This window comes from Heterocephalus glaber, unplaced genomic scaffold, assembly GCF_053883595.1.
Source record: "Heterocephalus glaber isolate CG9 unplaced genomic scaffold, H.glaber_assembly_v1.0 deba00001428, whole genome shotgun sequence".
Taxonomy (NCBI): Eukaryota; Metazoa; Chordata; class Mammalia; order Rodentia; family Bathyergidae; genus Heterocephalus; species Heterocephalus glaber.
The window spans coordinates 29,725,232-29,745,262 of record NW_028258293.1 but is presented as its reverse complement, the minus strand read 5'-3'; the positions used below and the strand labels follow the sequence as shown (position 1 = coordinate 29,745,262).

The 20,031-nt window shown below is 51.1% G+C and overlaps 1 protein-coding gene and 1 long non-coding RNA gene across 2 annotated transcripts in view; one reads left to right on the top strand and one right to left on the bottom strand.

Annotated features, from left to right (window-relative positions):
* Positions 1 to 5,546: 5,546 nt before the first annotated feature.
* Positions 5,547 to 8,611, bottom strand: Tpbgl (trophoblast glycoprotein like). Its single transcript, XM_004863232.3, has one exon. It carries the CDS (start codon positions 8,114 to 8,116, stop codon positions 6,947 to 6,949), a length of 1,170 nt encoding a protein of 389 aa, XP_004863289.1. The 5' UTR covers positions 8,117 to 8,611; the 3' UTR covers positions 5,547 to 6,946.
* Positions 8,612 to 9,368: 757 nt separating this feature from the next.
* The window catches only part of LOC147828051 (uncharacterized), a 31,065-nt gene continuing 20,402 nt past the window's right edge, over positions 9,369 to 20,031 (top strand). Inside the window, exon 1 of the long non-coding RNA XR_015451489.1 lies at positions 9,369 to 9,485. This is a non-coding gene — a long non-coding RNA (uncharacterized LOC147828051). The remainder of the gene's footprint in view (positions 9,486 to 20,031) is intronic.

Sequence of the window (20,031 nt, the reverse complement as noted above, 5' to 3'; positions counted from 1 at the left end):
GCCAGGGAGGAAGCTAGTTGTGAGATCCAGCTACAGAAGCTGCAGCTACAGAAGCTGAAGCCAGGAGAGCATGGAGAAGGACAGATTGGAGAGGTGTTTAGGAGGAGAGTGGACAGGACTTGCCTCCCACCTGATACTGGAATATTTGGTCTCGGCCCCGCTGCACTGGCTGTTCCTTCAGCCGGCGTTGATCTTTCCTGGGCTTTTTATGTAGCACGTCCCTTCTCATTCTTCAGGGTAGGCTGATTTCACAGAGGGGTCTTTTATGACCATCCCTTTCCAAGAACACCTTTCCTGCCGTCTCACATCACTCTGCTTATTTCCCTCATAAGAAGTATCTTGCTTATTTATGTACTTGTTTATGGTCTATCCCTTGGAGCAGATGGCTTGGATTCTAAGTCTTTGGCCCTTTATTATCCACCTGACCTTGAGCAAGTCATTCATCTCTATGTACTTTCTTCATCTGTACAGCTATAATAATGATAATGATAATGATATGATGATACCTATTTCCTAGAATTGTTACCCAGGTAAAATGAGTTAACATAAGTAAAGTACCTACAACAATCCTTGGCATATAGCACTCTATATAAATGTTAGTTACTACTACTATTGTTTTATAAAGGCAGAGACTTTGTCAATTTTCTTCAAAATTGCATCTCCAGCTTCTTCCTAGCGCAGTAATGGGTACTTAGTAAGTAGGTCCTTGAATACTTCATGAATGGATTGTTGGTAAATGAAGGAACTTCCCCACATCCACCAGTAGATGGCGTACGCATGTAAAGAAAAGTTGAGGCTGACTTGGCTGCGACACGGATCTCCCGACAGATGTCGCTGTAGCTCCCTGCGGCGCAGACCATAAACCAGTGGCAGGAGCTTCCCAGGCAGGACCCTGGACAAGTATTCCACCGGAGGGTCAGAAAGCTATAATCTTATTTAAAAGCTGAAGCGAAGAAGCTAAGACTAAATTATGTTTTGAAAGATCTCATATTCTAAAACTGCATTTTCTTTATGTACTCTGCGAACAGTGAGGAGGAGTAGCCCACCCATGCATCTTGTATCATCGCAACCTCAGTTAATGAAGCGGCAGGATGTAGGGATCAAAAGAAGCACGCGTCTGCAGACAGAAAGGTCACAGTGCCCTCTGTGCAATGTCTCTTTCCCTGTATTTTGTATTTCTGTCAGGTGGGGCAGGGCCAAAGGGAGTCTCATAAATCTCTTGTGCACCTAAAAGTGAACAAAGCCCAGCCCCATCCTGGGAGGGGGGAAGTGCAGATAAAGGTCTGAGTGGCAGAGCAATTGGAGAAGGGGCGAGACCAGGAAAGCCGAGGGGCCCTGGGGCTCCTGAATGCTCTCTATGGTGGGAAGAGGGAGCCATCTGAGTGAAGGCACAGGGCACAAAACTACTGGGCAATTCCTGAGATCTGAGTAGTGCAGTGTGGTTGGAGACCAGGTTCAAGGAAGGGAGTATGTTAGTCACTTAGTGCTGGGAGGCTGGCAAGTCGTGGTTGGCTGCCTAGCACATTGTATTTCCCCTTTCTAGGTCTTGTCAAAAGTCACTGGAGTCTGGCCCATCAGCCTGGACTGTTCAAGTTTATTCTTGTCCTTGTGGAATTATTATTTTATTGATTGACTGATTGATTTGTAGTACTGTGGGTTGAACCCAGGAACCTGTGCACTGTGCTCTAACCCCAGCCCTTATTTATTTATTTATTTATTTATTTATTTATTTATTTATTGAGACAGGATCTTGCTACGTAGTTCAGGCTGGCCTTGAATTATGTAGCCCAGGCTGACTTCAAACTCATGGCAATCCTCCTGCCTCAGCCTTCCAGAGTGCTGGGATTACAGGCATGCACCACCACGACAGGGTCCCACAAAATTATTAATAATGGCCCCTTTTCATGCCAAAGTTTGCCAGTTTGGGTGGTCACCTTAGAAACCCATCTGGACCCTGTGTTTCTGATCACAGGTACCCTGATTGGAAACTATCTTGACTGAGGACAAGAGGCAGATTTAGTTCATCCACATGAGCCCTGTGTTTAGCAAGTGCTTGGGAGACAGCAGAGACTTCAGAGGAACGGGCTGAATCCCAAATACCTGAGAGTTTAGAGTCCCTTTCTCCTCTCAGGGAAGGGCCACTTGACTCCCAGCAAGGCTGCTGCCTACAGGAGGCTGGAGTGGGACTTTTGAGACCCAGTGGGGACTACTTCGGATGGTGGGAATCCTCCCCAGCTCTCCATTGTTCACTGTTTTCCTTTCCAGGCTACAGTGGCTTTGGTTGGGCTGCTGCATGCAGTGACCCCAGGGAGAAGATACTAAGTTAGAAAGGGGGTGGCTCTATGAGGGACTCAGACCCAGGGCAGTGCAGGGACAATCCTGGGGGCATCCTTGGCCCTGGATCTGCTCCTGACAATCTGTATGGCCTGGATGGGCTCCTGTGCCCTCTGAGCCTCAGTTTCTCCACCCAGCCAAGAAAGGGTGAGTCTGCATAGGGCTGGCTACCTCCTGGACAATGGTCTGGAGGCACTGCTGAGGGCAGAGGGGCAGGGGTGGGTGGAGGAGGGGATTCTGAAGCTGAGTGCATCACCACGGGAATATTAACTGCCCTGTCACTTCTCCCAGCCGGGGAAAGGCCATGCCCATAAATTAGGGCCAGGAGTCTGTCAGGCGGAGGCTTAACGAAGGAGGTGGGCTTCAGCAAGAGCAGGCCATGCCTCCAGATGTCACAAGTGTACCTCAGCCTGGACAGAAGAACCTAGAGCCAGAGAGAGGCAGGGTGTCCAAGGTCACCAGAAAGGAAGGAGGCAGCTTGGCCATGTTCCCCAACACCCAGCACACAGCAGGGTCTCACCTGGTATTTCTGACTAAGGACCATGGGATAGGGCAAGTTGGGTGCTGAGTTCAGACTCACACCCAGTCCCACACTCCAGCAGTGCCCTCCGGGAGCCACTTCAGGTTGAAGAGCATGCATGGGTAAGTGAGGGGTGGTGGGAGCAAAAGGCCTTCTGCAGGAGATGTTTTGGAAGGGCAATTTCATGCTGCCACAGGGTCACAGAACCCAGGCTGTCTGTCATGCTCCTCCAAGTGCTCAGCTGGTTTCAAGTCTACTGCACGGACAGTCATGCCACCCTCTTCCTCTCTCCCTCTCCCACTCTCTACTGTAGGCATCTTTAAAGGCACATTCTGGGGATAGTTCTTCCCCTCTGTTACTTGGTCAGTGAAGTCCTCAGGCCTCTGCTCACACTCTTTCCAGAAGCCTCCAAGAGAGGGAGTGGGTGGTACCAGGGAATCGGGCAGGTTCTGCTGGACCCCCTACCTCACCTCTTCTTGCAATGTCTCTCTGGCCTCCCATGGGCATGGTATATCTGATTCCTCTGTCTCTCTAAGGCCCAGAAGGGCGGGCAGAAGAAAAGACCAATTAGGCTCCATAAGCAAGAGGCACAGTCAGTTCCTCTGCTCCACATCACACACCTCCACTTCCGGCTCCTCCTGGTGCATCCCAGTGGAGAATGCAGGTCCTGGCTGCACACGTACACATACAGCTTTCTACTTACTCTCAGCCATTGCTCATCTTCTCCAGTCTTCAAACTGACAAGATCTTCCTGCCTCTGAGCCTTTGTATAAGTTGATTTTTTTGATCTTTCTCTGTTCTGCAAACTCCTATTTGTTCTTCAAAATTCAACTCAAATGTGACTGCCTCTGAGAAGTTTCCTTAGGCTCGGTTGGGCCCTTACTCTGAGTTGCTTCCTCGGATTTCTTTTCCCCAGACCCTAATTAAAAGTGATTCCTTCCCTCGATCAGTGGCTTCCCTATGGCTGGAGAGTTGCAATTAGTAAAGGCTGAGTGAATGGCAAGACTTGCAGAGGAGGCAAAGCTGGAGGCCCTGGGACCCTATTAATAATCCCATAAAGCCAAAGGCCACTAACAGATTGCAAAGAGGGTGGCAGATCAGAGACAACTTTTAACGGAGATCAGTGAACGGCATTAAGTTTAGACATCAACTGGCATATATCAGACACTCAGTTAACTTTTGGTAACTAATGATCCTTAGTAGTTCAACCAAACTAAGCTCTTAGTACTTAGTAGAATACTGTAATGACTCTTACATAAAAGCCTCTAAGATTTCTTTTTGCTGACAACAAATCCACAGCTAATAGCTTTTTTTTTTTGGTTAGGATTTATTGCAGTCGTAGGCTACATTACCAGAGGGCACACTGTGCTATGGAGGAGGTTATCTGTTAGAGACACAGTTCTCTAATCTGTGAGAGAGACCATCACTATTTTGTCCACGGCAGTGATGGTGGGCCTTTTAGAGACCGAGGGCCCAAACTGCAACTCCAAACCCACTTATTTATTGAAAAGTATCAACACTGCCCCTCCGTGCACTGTTATCTGATTCTCAGTTGCTGGGGTGATGTTGGGGCTTGGCTCGCATGCCGACAGAGGGCTCTGTGCGATAGGTTTGCCACCACTGTCGTAGGGAACTGTCAGGACACCTTTGAAGGTCACTGACAGATGGGAATGCTCTAGAGTATTTAATTCCTTCTCATGAGGAGTGACTGGAATAAGGGTGGAGTTTCTGAGAGAAGACAAGGAGACTCATGCACTGGCTCTGACTGTGCAGGGCTGGCCTGGGATGCGGCACGCTTCTGGCTCCCAGGTTGAGCTGGAGCTGTCAGGGAGTCCCAGCAGACTCCTCCAGCACTGAGATGAAAGGTCTCAGAAGGAGAAGGAGAGAGCTCCCCACGGTGAGAGCGTGCTTCTTGAGATAGCTCTGGGGACTTTTCACATCACTGAGGTCCTCTGCAATGTTCAGGAGGCATCCGTTCTAAAGTCGTGTGGCCCTGAGAGGTTAAAATGCCAGAACCTGGATTTCTACCCCATGGTTCAGGTGCCCTGTGACCTTGAATGCAAAATAACTCAGTCTGGGGACCTTGAGACAGGAAATAAGCCCCCACCCTGGCTGGCCATACTGGTCTGGAGCCACCTGTCCCCTTGCTCCAGGGGCCATTTTGCCCCCAGATCGAGGCTGCTGCTGCCTTCAGCCTCTCAAGTGCCCAATGTGCAGCCCCTGCCCTAATAGCCAAGAAACCCACCGGGATGACCCAGAGCAGCACACGACCCCTCTTCCTCTCTGTCTGCATTAACTGCCTCTCGTACTCTGTAGCTGGATCTCCTCCCCACAGCTGCACCTGAGGCCTACATTCCCTTCCACCTTCCAATCCCACCCCGAGGAAGGAGAAATGGAAGAGGAAGAGGATGTAGCAAAGCTTCGGATCCCGTCCTGGCTGTGGCTAACCCCACCTCAGAGCTAATGGCCGACTTGCTTGGACAGCAAAGTTATCCCAATGGGAAGTCCTTCTACACATCTAGCTTCAATCCTGCTCTGTACAATCAGAGCTCACTTCTCCAACACGCTCAGGGCCCACATCGAGGTTCACTGTCCCACCTCGAGAGGCCCCAAAGGCCCTCTCTATGGCACCCCCCCATCAATGTTCCAAAGTGAGCAGGAACGACATGGCACCACTTACAAGAGACGTGTATCCGAGATTATTGCAGACTTTATAGAAAACTGCCCAAGGGAGGTCCAGATTTCTTGGGTGAGGACTGGGAAGGCAGGCCTCAAGCTGATACAGTAAAGGAGGGAGACATCCTGTGTGCAGAGGCAGCACAGGCCAGCTGTTCTGCCTGACCTAGGGGTGGGAGTCAGGGAGGGCAGCCCCATCCCCACTCACCAATTGTGCTTTGGGATCATGCAGAAGGCAGGGCGCTGAGGCTCTGACCCTGAATAGGAGGGTTTGTGCCTGAGACAGGAGGTGAGACCCCCATCCTTTTCCAGAGGCATATGGGCTGGGGTGTGGATGTAGTGGCAAGGAGTCCCCAGGACAATGGCCAGGGGAGAGCGTGGAGACATGGGTAGGCAGCAGCTCCCAGCCCCTGCCCTACAACTCAGGCCACCAAGGGCCAGTGACCCTGGCCGAGGCCCCACCACACCATCCCCTTGCACACTGAGGTGCTGCCGTCTGTATGTGTCCCGTGGGACTGGACAGCTCGTCCTGGGAGGGAAGAGGGTGACACATCCCAGAGATGGATCCCTCACTGGACTGAGGCAGGGGAATGACAGGTGGGTACAAGCACAAGTGATGGATGTGGGGCGAATGAGAGCCTAAAACTCAGGCAGGGGAATGAAACCCAGATGGATGAGTGGAGAGTTTGAGGTTAGGGGCAAGCAGATAGCATGGGGGGGGGGCGGGTAGGAGCATTGGTGGGGAAGACTGAGGATGGAATCCACACTAAGGCTAGCAAAGGGTGTGCTCCTCCTTCGAAGGGGAGAGGCAGACTGGGATTGAAGCCACAGAAAAGAGGGGGCCGAGCTTTTTGCTGGGGTGTGAAATACACCTTCAGGGTGGGGGACGATGCCAACCCTCAGGGCCCCAAGATGTAGATCTCCATGCAGGAAGGAGGGCTCTGAGCTCTGGGGCAGGGCAAAGGGCTCAAAGTCTACAAAGACCTTCTGATGGGGGTGCTCTGCTTCTGAGACCAGACTGGGACGTGAAGCCTCTGAGCCCTGGGGAGAGGGACTGAAGGCTTTCAGCTGCAGATAGGCAGCATAGGCGGTCGGCCAGGCTTAAAGCAGAGTGGTGGCAGCTGTCTCGGAGTTTTCGAATGAAAAGACAGGGTCTCTGGGCGACTCCGGGAAGGGCGAGTGGGCTTTCAGAGATGGGCAGGGGCAGTTTCTGGAATCAGATGGGGTGACTCTGAGGAAGGAGGTACAGCTTGGAGCCTCTGAGTGGGAGGAACACTACCGTCCAAAGGTCTGGGGCTGGTCTGGGGCTGGTCCTGGAGCTCCACGCTCGCGAGTGTTTCATTCCACGGCTTCAGGCCCGGGCCTCAGTAAGGTCATCAGCTGGCAGGGCAGCCCCCGATCTCCAGCGGGCGAAGCTCAAAGGCCCGAGCCTGGGGACGTGGCGCGGGAGCCGGCGGGGGCGGCCGGGGCGGGCGCTCGGCGCGGGTCGGCATCCTGCTCGTAGCGGTAGTGGTAGCCCTCCATCTGGTCCCTGCATGCCTCGCGCAAGTTGCGCATCCAGCGCTGGATGCCGCGGCGGTTTAGGTAGAGCACCATGAGGAAGATGAGGCCGATAAGCGCCAGCACCAGCCCGAAGAAGACGTAGGAGGCTTCCAGCTCCGGGCCAGCGGTATCCGCCTCTTCTCCACGCCCGTCGAGGTCGCCGTCTGCGCAGCGCACCCGCTCCTCGTCCAGGTCCAGCAGAGGCCGGTCCAGTAGTGCCCGTGGGGCGGCGCAGCGCAGGCGGCGCGCATCGGGTACGCGCTCCGTGGCGTTGCGCAGCCAGGCCAGCAGGGGGCGCGCGGCGCAACCGCAGCGCAGGGGGTTGTCGGCGAGCAGCAGGCGCGGCCCGGGCGGGTCTCCATCGCGCTCCAGAGCGCGCAGCTCGTCGGGGCCCAAGCCGGCCAGTGCGTTAAAGTGCGCGTCCAGCTGCTCCAGGCGCGGCAGGCGCAACGCGGCGGGCGGCAGGCGGCTCAGCGCGTTGCCCGCCAGGCCCAGGAGGCGCAGCTCGGCCAGCGGAGTGAGCGCGGCGTCCAGCGCGTCCAGGAGCGCGGGGCCAACCCGCGCCAGCGCGTGGTTGAGCTGCAGCGAGCGCAGCGCGGGCAGCCCGCGGAAGGCGCCGCCGCCCAGGGCGTGCAGCGGGTTGTGGCTCAGGTCGAGCGCCGCCAGGCTGGGCAGCCCATCGAAGGCGCCGTCCTCCACCACCTCGATGTTGTTGTGCGTGAGGCGCAGCGCGGTGAGGAACGGCAGGCGCACCCCAGGCGCCGCCGCCTGCTCTCCGTCCGCGTCCCCGTCGGCGAAGGCGGCCGCGTGCAGCACCGTCAGGTTGGCGCCCACGATGGTGAGGTTGCGCGCGTCGGGCGGCACGTCCCGTGGCGGCTGCCGGAGCTCGGCGCCCGACGCGCAGCGCAACAGCAGCTTGGGGCTGCCGAAGCAGTAGCACTGGAAGGGACAGGGCGCGGCGGGCCGGCTCAGCGCTGCCGCCGCGAGCAGCAGCCCCGGCAGCAGCGGCCCCCGGAGCCCCGGCCGTCCCGCGCGCGGGGCCATCGCGGCCGCCCCCGCATCCAGCTCCCGGGCAACCGCGCTCACCAGTGAGTTGGGAGCCCCTGGTGGGAGGCGCGGGTGGGGCAAGTCCTTGACCCGGAGTGGCCGGCAGTCTCAGTCTGTCTGCTGGCTCTAAAGTCCGAGGAGCCTTCACTTTGCTAGCTGGGGACGAGTGGGGTCAGGCGGGGAGCAGAGCCCCCCGACCCTGGTGCCCTCCTCGCCCAGCGCACCGGCCCTCCGACTTCTGCGGCCGTTCCAGGCTCCGAGCCGAGTGGGCAGGGTTTGCCTCCCCCCTCCCCGCCGCCCGGCCTCCTCCTCCGCCCTCAGCGGAGTCTCCGAGCCCTCCTCGCCGAGGGAGGCGGGGTGGGAGGCTCCCGAGAATAGTTGGGAGCTCTCGCTTCCCCTGACCAGCCCCCGGGCTGCTGAGAAGTTTGGCTCTGTGAGGCTCACTTGGTTTCTCCCCTTCTCCCCATTCCCCGAGTTTAGGCTGGTTTCCTTCTCCCTCGGTGGCACGTGTGGGGCGGGGCGGCTGGGGCGAGCGGGCAGGTGGGTCTTTACCCAGGAGAATGTTTTTCTTTTTGAGGAGGGGGAGACTTTAGAGTTGCCCCTACAGGAGGAGGCAGGGATTCGGGTGAACTGAGAAAGTTACTCATTTTTCAGCCTCTTCCTCATTCCTGTGATCAGGGAAAGGGGATATGCTGTGGGAAAGAGACTGGAAAATCCCCAGGCTCTGGCCACCTGCTCTTGGACCCCAATTCCATTAGGCACAGCGGGGTCACTACTACCCCGGCAGGTCCGGTGCCACTAGCATTTTCTGGACCCTGTCCCATGCCCTGGAGAAGTCAGCTGCACCTCTGCCACACCCAGACCCCCCAACTCTGGCTGCCCTGGTTCTACAAGAGGGTCTGGGCATCCAGGTCCTTCCCGCAGGCAGGACTCCTCCCGGCACTGTCCTAGGCACGGACTGGTGGGCACAGTGATTCAGCTCTCTGCTTTCCTTCTGCACCCTAGCACCCTCGGCACCCCACATACTGAGCCCGTACCCTCCCCTTCAGGCTTCCCCTCCTGTTAGTGGTGAATGGGATGAAGGGTTGGGGGCTCCAGGGGCTGGGCAAACAGGAACTACTTCTGCACCGTGGAATGGGGTTTCCGAGGGGACCAGGGCTGAGATGGAGGCTGAGCTGTTCGTAGGTTTGTTTTGTTCTGGATTTTCACTTATTTATTTATTTATTTATTTTTTGCAGAACTGGGAAGTGCCGGACCTGATTTAAAGAGACAGGCTCTCAAGAAGGGAGCTTTCCTGGCCTTGGTTTGAATTATTCAGGTTGGAGACGCTGACATTTGATCCTCAGGCCGTTCCAGTATCTGCAGAGTAAGTTAGGACAGAGGCTCCGCTCCCCTCCCCCGAGAATCAGTCAGTCTTTCTCCAGAATTGGGCAGGGTTGCCATTTGTTGGGTTGACTTCCCTGAGGTTATATTTAACAGATCGAGCAACTGGATTGAAACCACTTAAAGAGAAGAGGCAGACCCGGCAGTGGCCTGGGTCTCAGGCAGGGACCAGCCCTAAGGACCAAGGCTGGTGATGTTGGGCCTCCTCCAGCCTGGTTTTCCCCACAGTCCTTTCTCTCCATCCCCATCATAGCACTTCCAGATACTGGGAGATGACAACAGTAACTTGTACATACACACTTGGATATCTCTACAGATGCACACATGAGGTTGTGCGTACTTGTGTGCTTATACACGTCAAGGCAAGGTTTACATGTTTACACATAAATAGTCCTAGCTGTGTCCACGAATGGGCACACAGACTTGTGCTTGCTTGGATGTGCATAAATACGCATAAGAAGGCTTACACAGCAGGCTAAGATGTGCCTCGTGCAAATACGTGCAGGCTTGTTCACAGATGTGTACCCAGGAACATGGTGTTTTTTTTTTTAATTTCTTTTTTTTTGTAGTGCTCTTTTAACTTTATTTTTGGTTCGTACATATTTGTCATACATGCTGATCACATTCATCATAGGGAATTTGTACCTGTATGTAATATATCTTAATTTTTTTCCCCATTCACTTGCCCTCCCTCAACCCTTCTTCCCTCCCCATTTACAAAAGCTTTGTTTCCATTTTTGCCTTCCATTCTTTTTTTTTTAAACCCTTTTCCCTTCCTTCCCTCCCCCCTCCCTTTTTCTCCTTCCCATTTGAACATATTCTTCCTACTTCCCAGTATCTGTCCTCTGTTATGCTTCTTATTTACCCTTTGGGTTTCTCACACAAGAGAAACAATGCAATATTTAAACTTGTTGGAACATAGGTTGGAGTGCATCCGGGTGTGTGCCTATAGACTCAGGAGCACGTACATGCTTGAATAAGCACACTGCTGGTCCTTTCAGGTTCCTGATGCATTCTCAGAGGGGCAAGCTTACAGACCGTGTATGATGTAAACATGTGCATCCAGAGACTGACTAGCGTTGGGAGCCTGCTCCTTCTGACCTGCATTGTTCCCATTGTGGAGGTTGCAGGCTGGTGGTCTTTCCTCTTTGGGGCACAAGTGCTCGAGTAGCTGCCCTTGAGGGTTAGTACTCACCTGTTGCACCCACCCCCCCTTGGCCCACATCAGCCCCAGCTCTGACATTGCCCTGTGGTGGTGGTGGTGGGGCCCTGGGTCTTCTGCATTGCAGTGTTTCTAGTAGGGGAACCAGCAAGAGAGAAATGTGCAGCAAAGGCTTAGGGGCTCATCATGAATGAAGAGTGGCCTGCTTCCCTGTCCTGCTGGCTGCAGAGATGCTGTTACCTCCAGTCCCGAGGAGTTGGAGAGCACTTGCCAAGACCACAGCTCCCTCTCCAGGTTCCACAGTGGCTGGCTTCTGCTTGGTTGGCTGATGGCACCCCTGGGAAAGGGACTGTAGGGCAGCAGACAGCCTTGGTTGAGGGATACTAAACACTTCAGTCAGGGAAGGGAAGCCCAGAGAACAGAGCACATGTTACCTGTGTTGTACAGGTGGGGTGACTGCTCTGTTTTCTGGCAGAACAGCCCTCTTCATCTTGGAGTTACCAGTTTTCAGTATGCTGTAGGTGTTCAATAAATGTATGACCAGTTGAGTCTGAGGCTGTATTTCTTCTCCAGTGCATTCAAGGGACATATCTTTTCTTGGGTGGTTTGCCTTCCCTCTCCTGTCCCTCTGGGCTCAGCATGAGTTTGTCATTTCCAGGAAGCACTCATGGCTTCTCTCTCCATGTTTTGAGACTTCCCTTTAGTGATCAGAGTGCTAGGGCTCTCCTGAGCCCCTTGGCTGTCTATAACCAGGGCTGGAGATTGGTCTGATTTCCTGTGTGTCAGGACACTGGGCAAGGCTGAGTACAGAAAAGACACTAGGGAACATTATTGAATGAAATAATGATTTAAAAATCTCTGGCTTGACACTCCCATTCCTGTGAGGTCAGCTTGATGAGGATCCCCCATCTACACTTTACACCAGGAGATGCTTGCCCAGAAAGGTTAAGTGCTTCCCTCAAGGTTATATGGTTGCTTATAACCTGAACCTGATAGGAGCTCAGGTTTCCTGCTCATTTTCTTTGCTACAGCAGCCCTCCCTGTCCCAGTGACTGAGAACCTATGGGCAAAGAGCGCAGGCTCTCTGGTTTTCCTCAGGACTGAGAGCCAGTGAGGCATCCCCATCCCAGTGGAGCAGAGTGACCATCTCCTCTGTGCCCGCATGAGAATTCCCCTTGGCAGCCACACTAGGTCTTAATTTTTTTTCTTTCTTTTTTTTTTTTTTTTTTTTTAAATTCCCCTTGCGGTATTGGAGATGGAACCCCAGGGCCACATGCATGCTAGGTAAGCCGCCTACCACTGAGCTACATCCCCAGCCCTGGACCTCAGTTCTTGAATTTATTATCTCACTAGGTTTCAGAACTCCTTTCTGAGCATTCCAGGTTGTCCTCTCCTTGAGCTTCAAGCTCCTTCATTTGGATTCCCTTTCTTTTTGCAAAGATCGTACTTTCTGTAAATGCCCCTGAGGCTTGGCAGGGAGCATAGAGAGATTTGGTGATTTCCCTGTCCTGGGGTACCCAGCAGGTGACTCCTCCCCATCAGGCTTCAGCTCCAAAATGTCATCAGAAATGCATTTAGATTATGAAAGTTCTTGGGCAAGTCTCTGCCTTTCCAGAGCTCAGTTTCCCCATCTGCAAAAAAGTGTGTGTGTGTGTGTGTGTGTGTACACGAGACAGGGTCTTTTAATCTTGTGCCCCTTGGCTTTTTAGGGATGGAGGTCAGGGAGGGAGAGGTAATACTGTGATTTGCCCAAGTTGGTCTCCCTACCTTCCCCATGTATAACCTTGAATTTGGCTCCACCCCAGTTAAGGCCAGACTTTGCTTGCAGTGGTGATGTAAAGTGGGAGTCCATCCAGGCATGCTGCCATGGTGTCCTGTCATGCAGGTTCCCCTTATCCTGGGGGCCCTCATGCTCCCTTCCCTTTCCCTTGGCCCTCCATTCCTCTGAGGCAAGTGGAGAACAGCTGGGCAGGCCTGATAGGAAGATCAGTCATTAGGCAGCAGGATGGCCCAGGTTCTTTCCTCTTTTGTAGCTCCTGTACTGTCCTGGTGGTGGGAGTGGGTTGGGGAGGACTTCACCGTGCGCCTGGCTGTTCCCATTTTTCATCGCTTACTCCCTCCTCCCCCACTGCCTGAGACACAGGAAGATCCATAGGCCCAAGATTCATTTTCTCTGTTGAGTCAGCAGAGGCCGTTCTCTGCTTCTGAGGGGCAGGCAAGTGGCTTTTAAATAACTCTGATATTTAATACCCTCTTCCTCCACTCTGTGGCCTGGGCCTCTAGGGAAGGGCTGACATAAATGAGTGGGATGAATCTGAAAGTCGGAAGTGCTGCCACCTCACCCCACCTCCCAATTCTCAGACTACTGATAAAAGATGATGCTCTTACTGCCTTTGTACTGAGCTTAACAGTTTACACATGATGCCCCAGGCTGGGCTTGTTATCTCATGTTTAGAATCAGAAACTGAAGTTTAGCAAAGGGGAGGGAGCTCACCAGCGTTTGGTCCTAGTTTGCTGCTCGCCAGATGTGTAGCCACGAGCAGGTCCTTCAGGGTCCCTGGGCTTTACACTGCTCTTCTGGGAGAAGCTAAAGAGTCCAGCACCTGAAGCTCAAGGCCGGGTAGGGTCTGATCTCAGGACTGTAATGTAGACTCTGAGTCAAGGGCAAGAGAAGAGTCGGTAGGGAAAAATGGGAAAGAGCATTGTTAGATCCCTTCCATTCCCTTCTTTCTTTGGCATTTAGAGGTAAGGACAGATGGAGGGCAATACCTATTTGAATCCTAGTTTCCTTAAAATGCAGCATCTCAAGATGCAGTTCAAGGTGATGGGAACAAACTCCTTCCTCAGCTGCTCTAGGACCCAGGCTTCTGATAATGGAAATTAGTGGGCTCATTTCTTCTGGTTTTGTCAGTGTTCTGTATCATTCAGAAAACAGAGATTTCCATTGCACTGGCTGCAGGAGAATACTGGTTGGATAAGAGCTATGCTTGAAGAGCTGGGAATGTGGCTCAGTGGTAGAGCACTTGCCTAGCATGCGCAAATATCTGGATTCCATCTCTAGCAATAAACACATGTGTGCACACACAGGCACACACACACACACACAATAATGGAACAGAGCCTGTAATCTAGGATTTTTGCTTCCCACCTTGGTGTTCCTGCCACTGCTGTGGTCCAGCCAGAAAGGTGGGGGTTGAGGGTTGGACATGGGAGGGCCAGGTGTATGCCCAACTCTTTTAGTCTCTTCCTAGTCCCTCATGCTCTTCCAAAGCTGTACCAAGCCTTCCACTTTTAGAATCACAGAATCTTAGAATCACAGCATTGAATTCTAAGAACCACAGACTTAGAGTGCCATAGAACTATAGTCACTTTGAATCAGAACACAGACTGTTAATGGTGTTGCTAATGCTGTATGAATGGTGGTGAATGAACCACATAGAGCCTGTGGTACGTTGTTTTATTGGTGTTCTCTGTATCCATACTTTTATGCTGAGACTCTCCGTACCGACTTTAACTTTGCCCTGGGATTTCCTTTGGTGACTAATGAGATATCAGTAAGTGTGATGTGAGCAGAGGACTAACAAGTACTTATACATTGGGGCTCCCCTCTTTTTGTTCCCCTGAAATTTCATGTGTAAAAATACAAGGTCTTAGAGAATAAAACCAGAAATGAGCCACCCAAGCTGGTGCCTCCTAGGTCAGCCAGCTCCCAGATGTCTGCCACCTGGCTTCAGCTGCCTGTGGGATCCTAGGTGAAACCAGAAGCACTAGCCACCTGACCCAAGCCCAAATTGCTGACTCAGAATTGTGAGCAAATAAAATGTTCGTTATTTTAAGCTGCTAAGTGTCGGGGTAATTTGTTACACAACAGAAGATCATTGCTCCATAGTCTTAGAATTGAAATTTTAGAAACTTAGCCATGGATTCCATATGGCCCAAGACTAACAGCATCATAGAATCCTAGGGCAGAAACAAACCACTGATGTAGAATCTGAGAAATGGAAGGTCCCCAAACTTTGCCCTATTTAGTTGACACCCAGAGCTGCCTTCTCCTTTCATTCACAGGCAACTCAGTTGGCTTGCTCATCCCTTCAATAACCTCCCCCCAGGAGTCCATTTTGTCAAGTAGTCTTGTTCCACCCTTTAATCCTTTCTTGAGGACAATTTCTCATGATGCCCTTCTTGCTCAGGTCCCAAAAGCTAAAGGCAGACGTGATGAAAATTTATCTTGATATTTAGCCCAGTTCCTAAAACAGATGCTGGTGCCTTGGAACTTAATTACCACGTCCACCACCAAACTTCTCACCTTGTCCTGCAGTGTCTTCTTGTCTGCTGTCTCTTTCGGTTGTGTGATCTCTGATGTGTCCATGGTGCCGAATGCCTTCATCCCACTTGCCACTGTCCACATTGCACTTAATCTTAGCCAAAAGGCTGAGAAGCAATCATTGTCTGTTTTGGAATGGTGACTTCCCACAGTAAGGATCCTAACCATATTCTGGTGTTCTGTGCTCACCTCTTTAGATCATTAGCTTGGACAATTCAATGCAAGATGATATGTAATGATGGTGATGTGTAACAGGATTAAGTTCAACTGTAAGTATCAGAATGCCGCAGATGACGGTATATTAAATAATAATAGAAATAGAAGTTCATTTTATTTTCTTTCAGAAGAAATTCCAGAAGCAGTACTTTAGAGTTTAAGTGGTTCCTGCACAGTCACAATTAACCCACTCTTTGTGGCCCTCTACTGTATCTTCCCCTTGGGTGTAGACCTTATTCTCTTGGTCCAAATGGTACATGAAGGAAAAATATAAAGGGTCCCTTTCTCTTTATGGGCATTTACCATAATTTCTTTCAACATTTTCACTTATGGCATACCTAACTAGTTTCAAAGGATCTGAGAACTAGGAGGTAATGTGTCCAGCAGAATGTTGTGATACTTATTATTGAGAAATAGAGAAGAATAGCTACTGAAATGCAGCTGAAGTCCCTGATATTAGTAGTGGAACAGTGGTGTTGGTGGTGACAGTTGTTATGGTATAATCATTGTATTTTTCATAGTAACAGTAATGATAATGACCATGGAGGCGATAGGGATGGTAGGTGGTAATGGTTATGGTACTGAAAATAGTAGTGATGGTGGTAAAGATGGAGATCATGGTGGTAATAAATTTGGTGGCCAATATAAGCTCAGGTCCAGGAGCACACACTGACTTAAACATCAGTCTGGACAAAGAGAATAGTAGGTGATGGACCCAGTGACCCTAAAGTGTCTGAAGACTTGGGATCTGTTCCAATTCATTCAGGTGTAATTTCTGGCACCTCTGATGGTTTGCAGTTCATCAGCTACAACTTTCCTGTCTTCTTGAGTTCAAGCAAATCCCAGCAGAGAATGAATCAGATTCTCCCATTTGGTGGAAATAACTCTGGAATAGAAACTTTAGACCTTTGGGAGGTGAAGCAGGAAGGACAATATTGGACTTCCATTTATTAGACAATAAACACCAATAAAATTTGTTCTATTCAAGGAAAACTTTGCTGTGAAATGCACAAAGAAATACATGGGCACAAATCTTCAGAAATAGAGAAAGATAAGCAGAAAGTTACAGATATAAGGACTGAAAAAGACCGCAGTTACAGACCTGTGGATGCAGATACTCTTGTCTCAGAAGGATGCTGATACAACCTTTCTCCCCAAAGAGAGACTGGACAACCAACTATCTTATTCCAAAGGATAACTTTCATGTGAACACTGGTTTCACACCCAGGTGGAGCCAGAAATGACAGTGATGGGAGGGGGAGGTCAAGAATCAGTAGCCAATCAGAGAAGGAGGCAGTATGACTTTCAATGGCCCTTTCATCTGGAGTGACATTGCATCAGTGTACGGTAGCCTGCACCAGGCTCTGTGGCTGAAGGCGACCAAAGTATGGGACTTTGGTAGGAGGAGGTGTGCCCTCTAGGAAGTCTCTCCCAGGAGGCAAAGGACACACCTGGACTCCATTAGCAGAGGGGCAATCAGGCAGCAGCTCTGGCTCAAGGTGAGAAGGCATGATGAGAACATGTGGTGGCCTCCCACTCGCTGGAGCTGTCACATGCAGGACAACTTGATACTGAGTAGTTCCAGCATCACTCTCCCAGCACCGGCCAGGCATGCAGAGCCAACCATGGTGCAGGCCCTGAAACTGAAGATCATTGGCAAACCCCCTTCAGATTCTTTGACACAAGATTTCCTAACTTTCATAGTAATACTCTCTTTAATGAACACTTCCTAGTGTTCCCTCTGGCCTCTGTAGTCTCTTTCTCCTGTTTCTGCTCAGAGCTCCTATATGACACTATCCAGACCTGCCACCATTCCCATAGATCCATGCTTCTTAATAAGTGGCATCACCGCCTGGCTGCAGTTGCCATGGCCCTCCTTTCTGCCCAGCTAGAGTAGCTTGTCCACACTGCAGTCTGAGTCCTGTCCTAGTGATTAGAGGTTTTGAGTCTTACCTTGGGGCCCAGCCCATCTTACTGGTAATCTTTGATCCTGGGGATCATGACTGCACTTTTCCCACCACCAGCGTGCTGGAGCCCCTAACTCATGACAGAGCCCCCAGAGAGCCTACTCTTTGCAGATAGACCATCTACTGCCAGCAGCATAGGTATAGAGAACTGGGGGCTTCTGGCCACCCCAGAGCCTTTTCATCCTTCACAGCCTCATGTTGGCCATTTGAGTGAGTCTGGTTCTAAGTCTCTGGATTTCTCCAGTGATGGCCCCAAATGATAAACTTTTCAGCCTCAGGTGGGTTTGAAATAGCTTTCCCCTCCTCCAAGGGGTGTAGTGTCTGTGGAGATCTCATGAGGTCAACATACTCCAGGAGGCCACAGTCTTCTAGGCTGATCAGAACATTTACTCTTGCTGCTGGACTTAGGAATCTCAGTATGATGGATGGACATCAGAATGAGCAGTCAAGAAGAAATTTCCTGTCACAGCAACCCAAGACTCCATGCCTTGGTGGCCCTGTGGCACAGCCAGGATAAGAAGCTCTCACCTGGTCTTAGTGTAGGGCCTGGCTGTGGTAGAAGCTTTAGCTTTGCTTGGCCACTGTGTCCCCAGCCCTCTCTGGGAGAAAGAAAAAAGAAGCCAATTGGAAGTTCAGAAAAGGAAAGGCTAAAAAGGAGCCCACAATCGGCACTGATTATCCACTGAGAGAGAGAAAAAGGAGGTCAGAAGACCGAATCTACTTTGGGAAAAAAGCACCTGGCAGGCAGAGCATGGCAGCTCCTTGCCCCTTTACACTCAGGCACAAAGCTGGCCCCTGCATGCCCATCTGATCTGGGCCTGCAGGCGCCCAGCTGGGAGCAGGGGTCCATGTTCTACTCACAGACCCAACCCTGGCCTTCCCTTTAGAAGCAGCAGCTGCAGAAGGGAAGAGGGAGGGAAGAAGAAAGAGGAGGGGAACAGACTAGAGCACTCAGTGGAGAGCTTTATGCATGTGGTTGTATTGGCTTCTTACAATGGCCCTAAAATGTAGGTTTCTTGGCCCTAACTTAGAGATGCAGAGGTGGATACTCAGGGAAAGTAATTGACCCAAGACCACATACCACTTAAAAGGGGCCAGGCAGAGTTGGGCTCAGGCTGTCCACTCTGAAGGTTGTTTTAGGCCCTGTAAAATGAGCACTTGGAGGGCAGAACCTGGCTTGTATCGTCCCTGTATCCCCATTGCTCAGCCCAGGAGGGTCAGGTAGGTGGCAAGAGCTGCTTTCAGGCAGGAGAGACTGATCCTGGAAAGGACACAAAAAGAGGGAAACAAATGAAGAGTAGTGTAGGTACAATAGAGGAAGGGAGAGGGAGATCATTCTGAGCCCATGGGACTCCATATACAGGGGAGCCCAGGAAGAGCTTTCGTGGTTTCCAAGACAATGCCTGACAACACAGCCTTGTGACTGGCTGTGGGGGAAAATGGAGAGGAAGAAGTATAAGAATAGTGCATTTCTTCTCCCTTCTTTACCAACTCCCACTGCCCCAGATGATTGAGCTGAAGCAGAAAACAAAATAAAGAGCCTTTAGCCCTTGTTGGAGCCAAGTCACCTCCGCTGGAGCACGGCAGATGACCAGCAGGCCAGCTGGTCAGAGCCAGGCACAGGTTCAGGGTGTCAGTGAGGAGAGGGCATGCTGGGCTGAGGGCAGGGCTCTAGTGGGCACAGTGACTCTGCACACAGCTAGATCTCTTAGCAGGGCCAGATGTCCCTAACAAAGGGGTGAGGGGATGAGTAAATGTGCCCTCTTTGTCCCTTCCTGTCAGTACCTCAGTAGCAAGTGGGAGAAGGAGCGACACTCTGTGGGTCAGGTAGACTTCACATAGAACTGACTTTATGCTCCCAACCACCACCCTGAAAGGTGGTGTTTCTCAGTCCTGAGTTTAAAGATGAGGAAATTGAGGCTCAAAGAGGGTAAGGAACTTTTGGCTAAAATCTCAGGTGAGTAGGGGAGGGCCGTGATATCACTTCTGGGTGGTTAGCTCCAGGCTTGCTCTTATTGGCATGACCTCCCGAGGGGGCAGTGAGATGCTTGGCTCTCTGCACCCTAACAGCAACTAGGGGCCCCTTGATAGTGTGAAAAACATCAGTGAAGTGTGTCTGATTAGACTCATCAGTGCCCAGCATGGGACACATGTGTTTTTAAGATAGATCACCATTATCATTTGCTAAAGTATTGCGTGGGGCTTTCTAATTACAAACTATTCCTGTTGGATTTCATTATGCTTCCTCTTGTACTGGCTTTTTGTTTTCTTAATATTCTTACAAAACTTTGAAAATCATATCGCCCAATCTTATTTTCTAGGCTAAGCTTTTATTAAGACACAATGCCATATTTTTAAAAAGCGAATGCTTGATTCAATATTACTAGACAGCACTTATTTGAGTTTCACCATTCCACATTTACAGTGAGTCAGGGAGCAGGAAAGACACTTTTCTTCATATAGAAAGACTTCATTCATTTAAAAAGCAAATTTCCTGTGGTATAGGGGGGTTCTGCTTAAGAGTTCTAAACTGTTTCTTAGCCAACAGCCAACTGTTGTGTTAACTCGATCTTTTTTAAGTGAGACTCTTTACCAATCATTGAAAAATTTTCAAATGTAACAGCATTAACAAAGACATCAGAAAACAAATTATTTATATCATTTAAAAAAGAGGGGGTCAGGGATTTAGCTCAGTGGTTCCGCTGCCTGCCTCGAAAGTGCAAGATCCCGAGTTCGATCCCTGGTACCAAAAAAAAAAAAAGAGGAAGAGAGGCTGGGTTTGGCTCAGTGGTGCTGCCGCCTGCCTAGAAAGCACAAGGCCCTGAGTTTGATCCCCAGTACCAAAAATAAAAAAATAAAG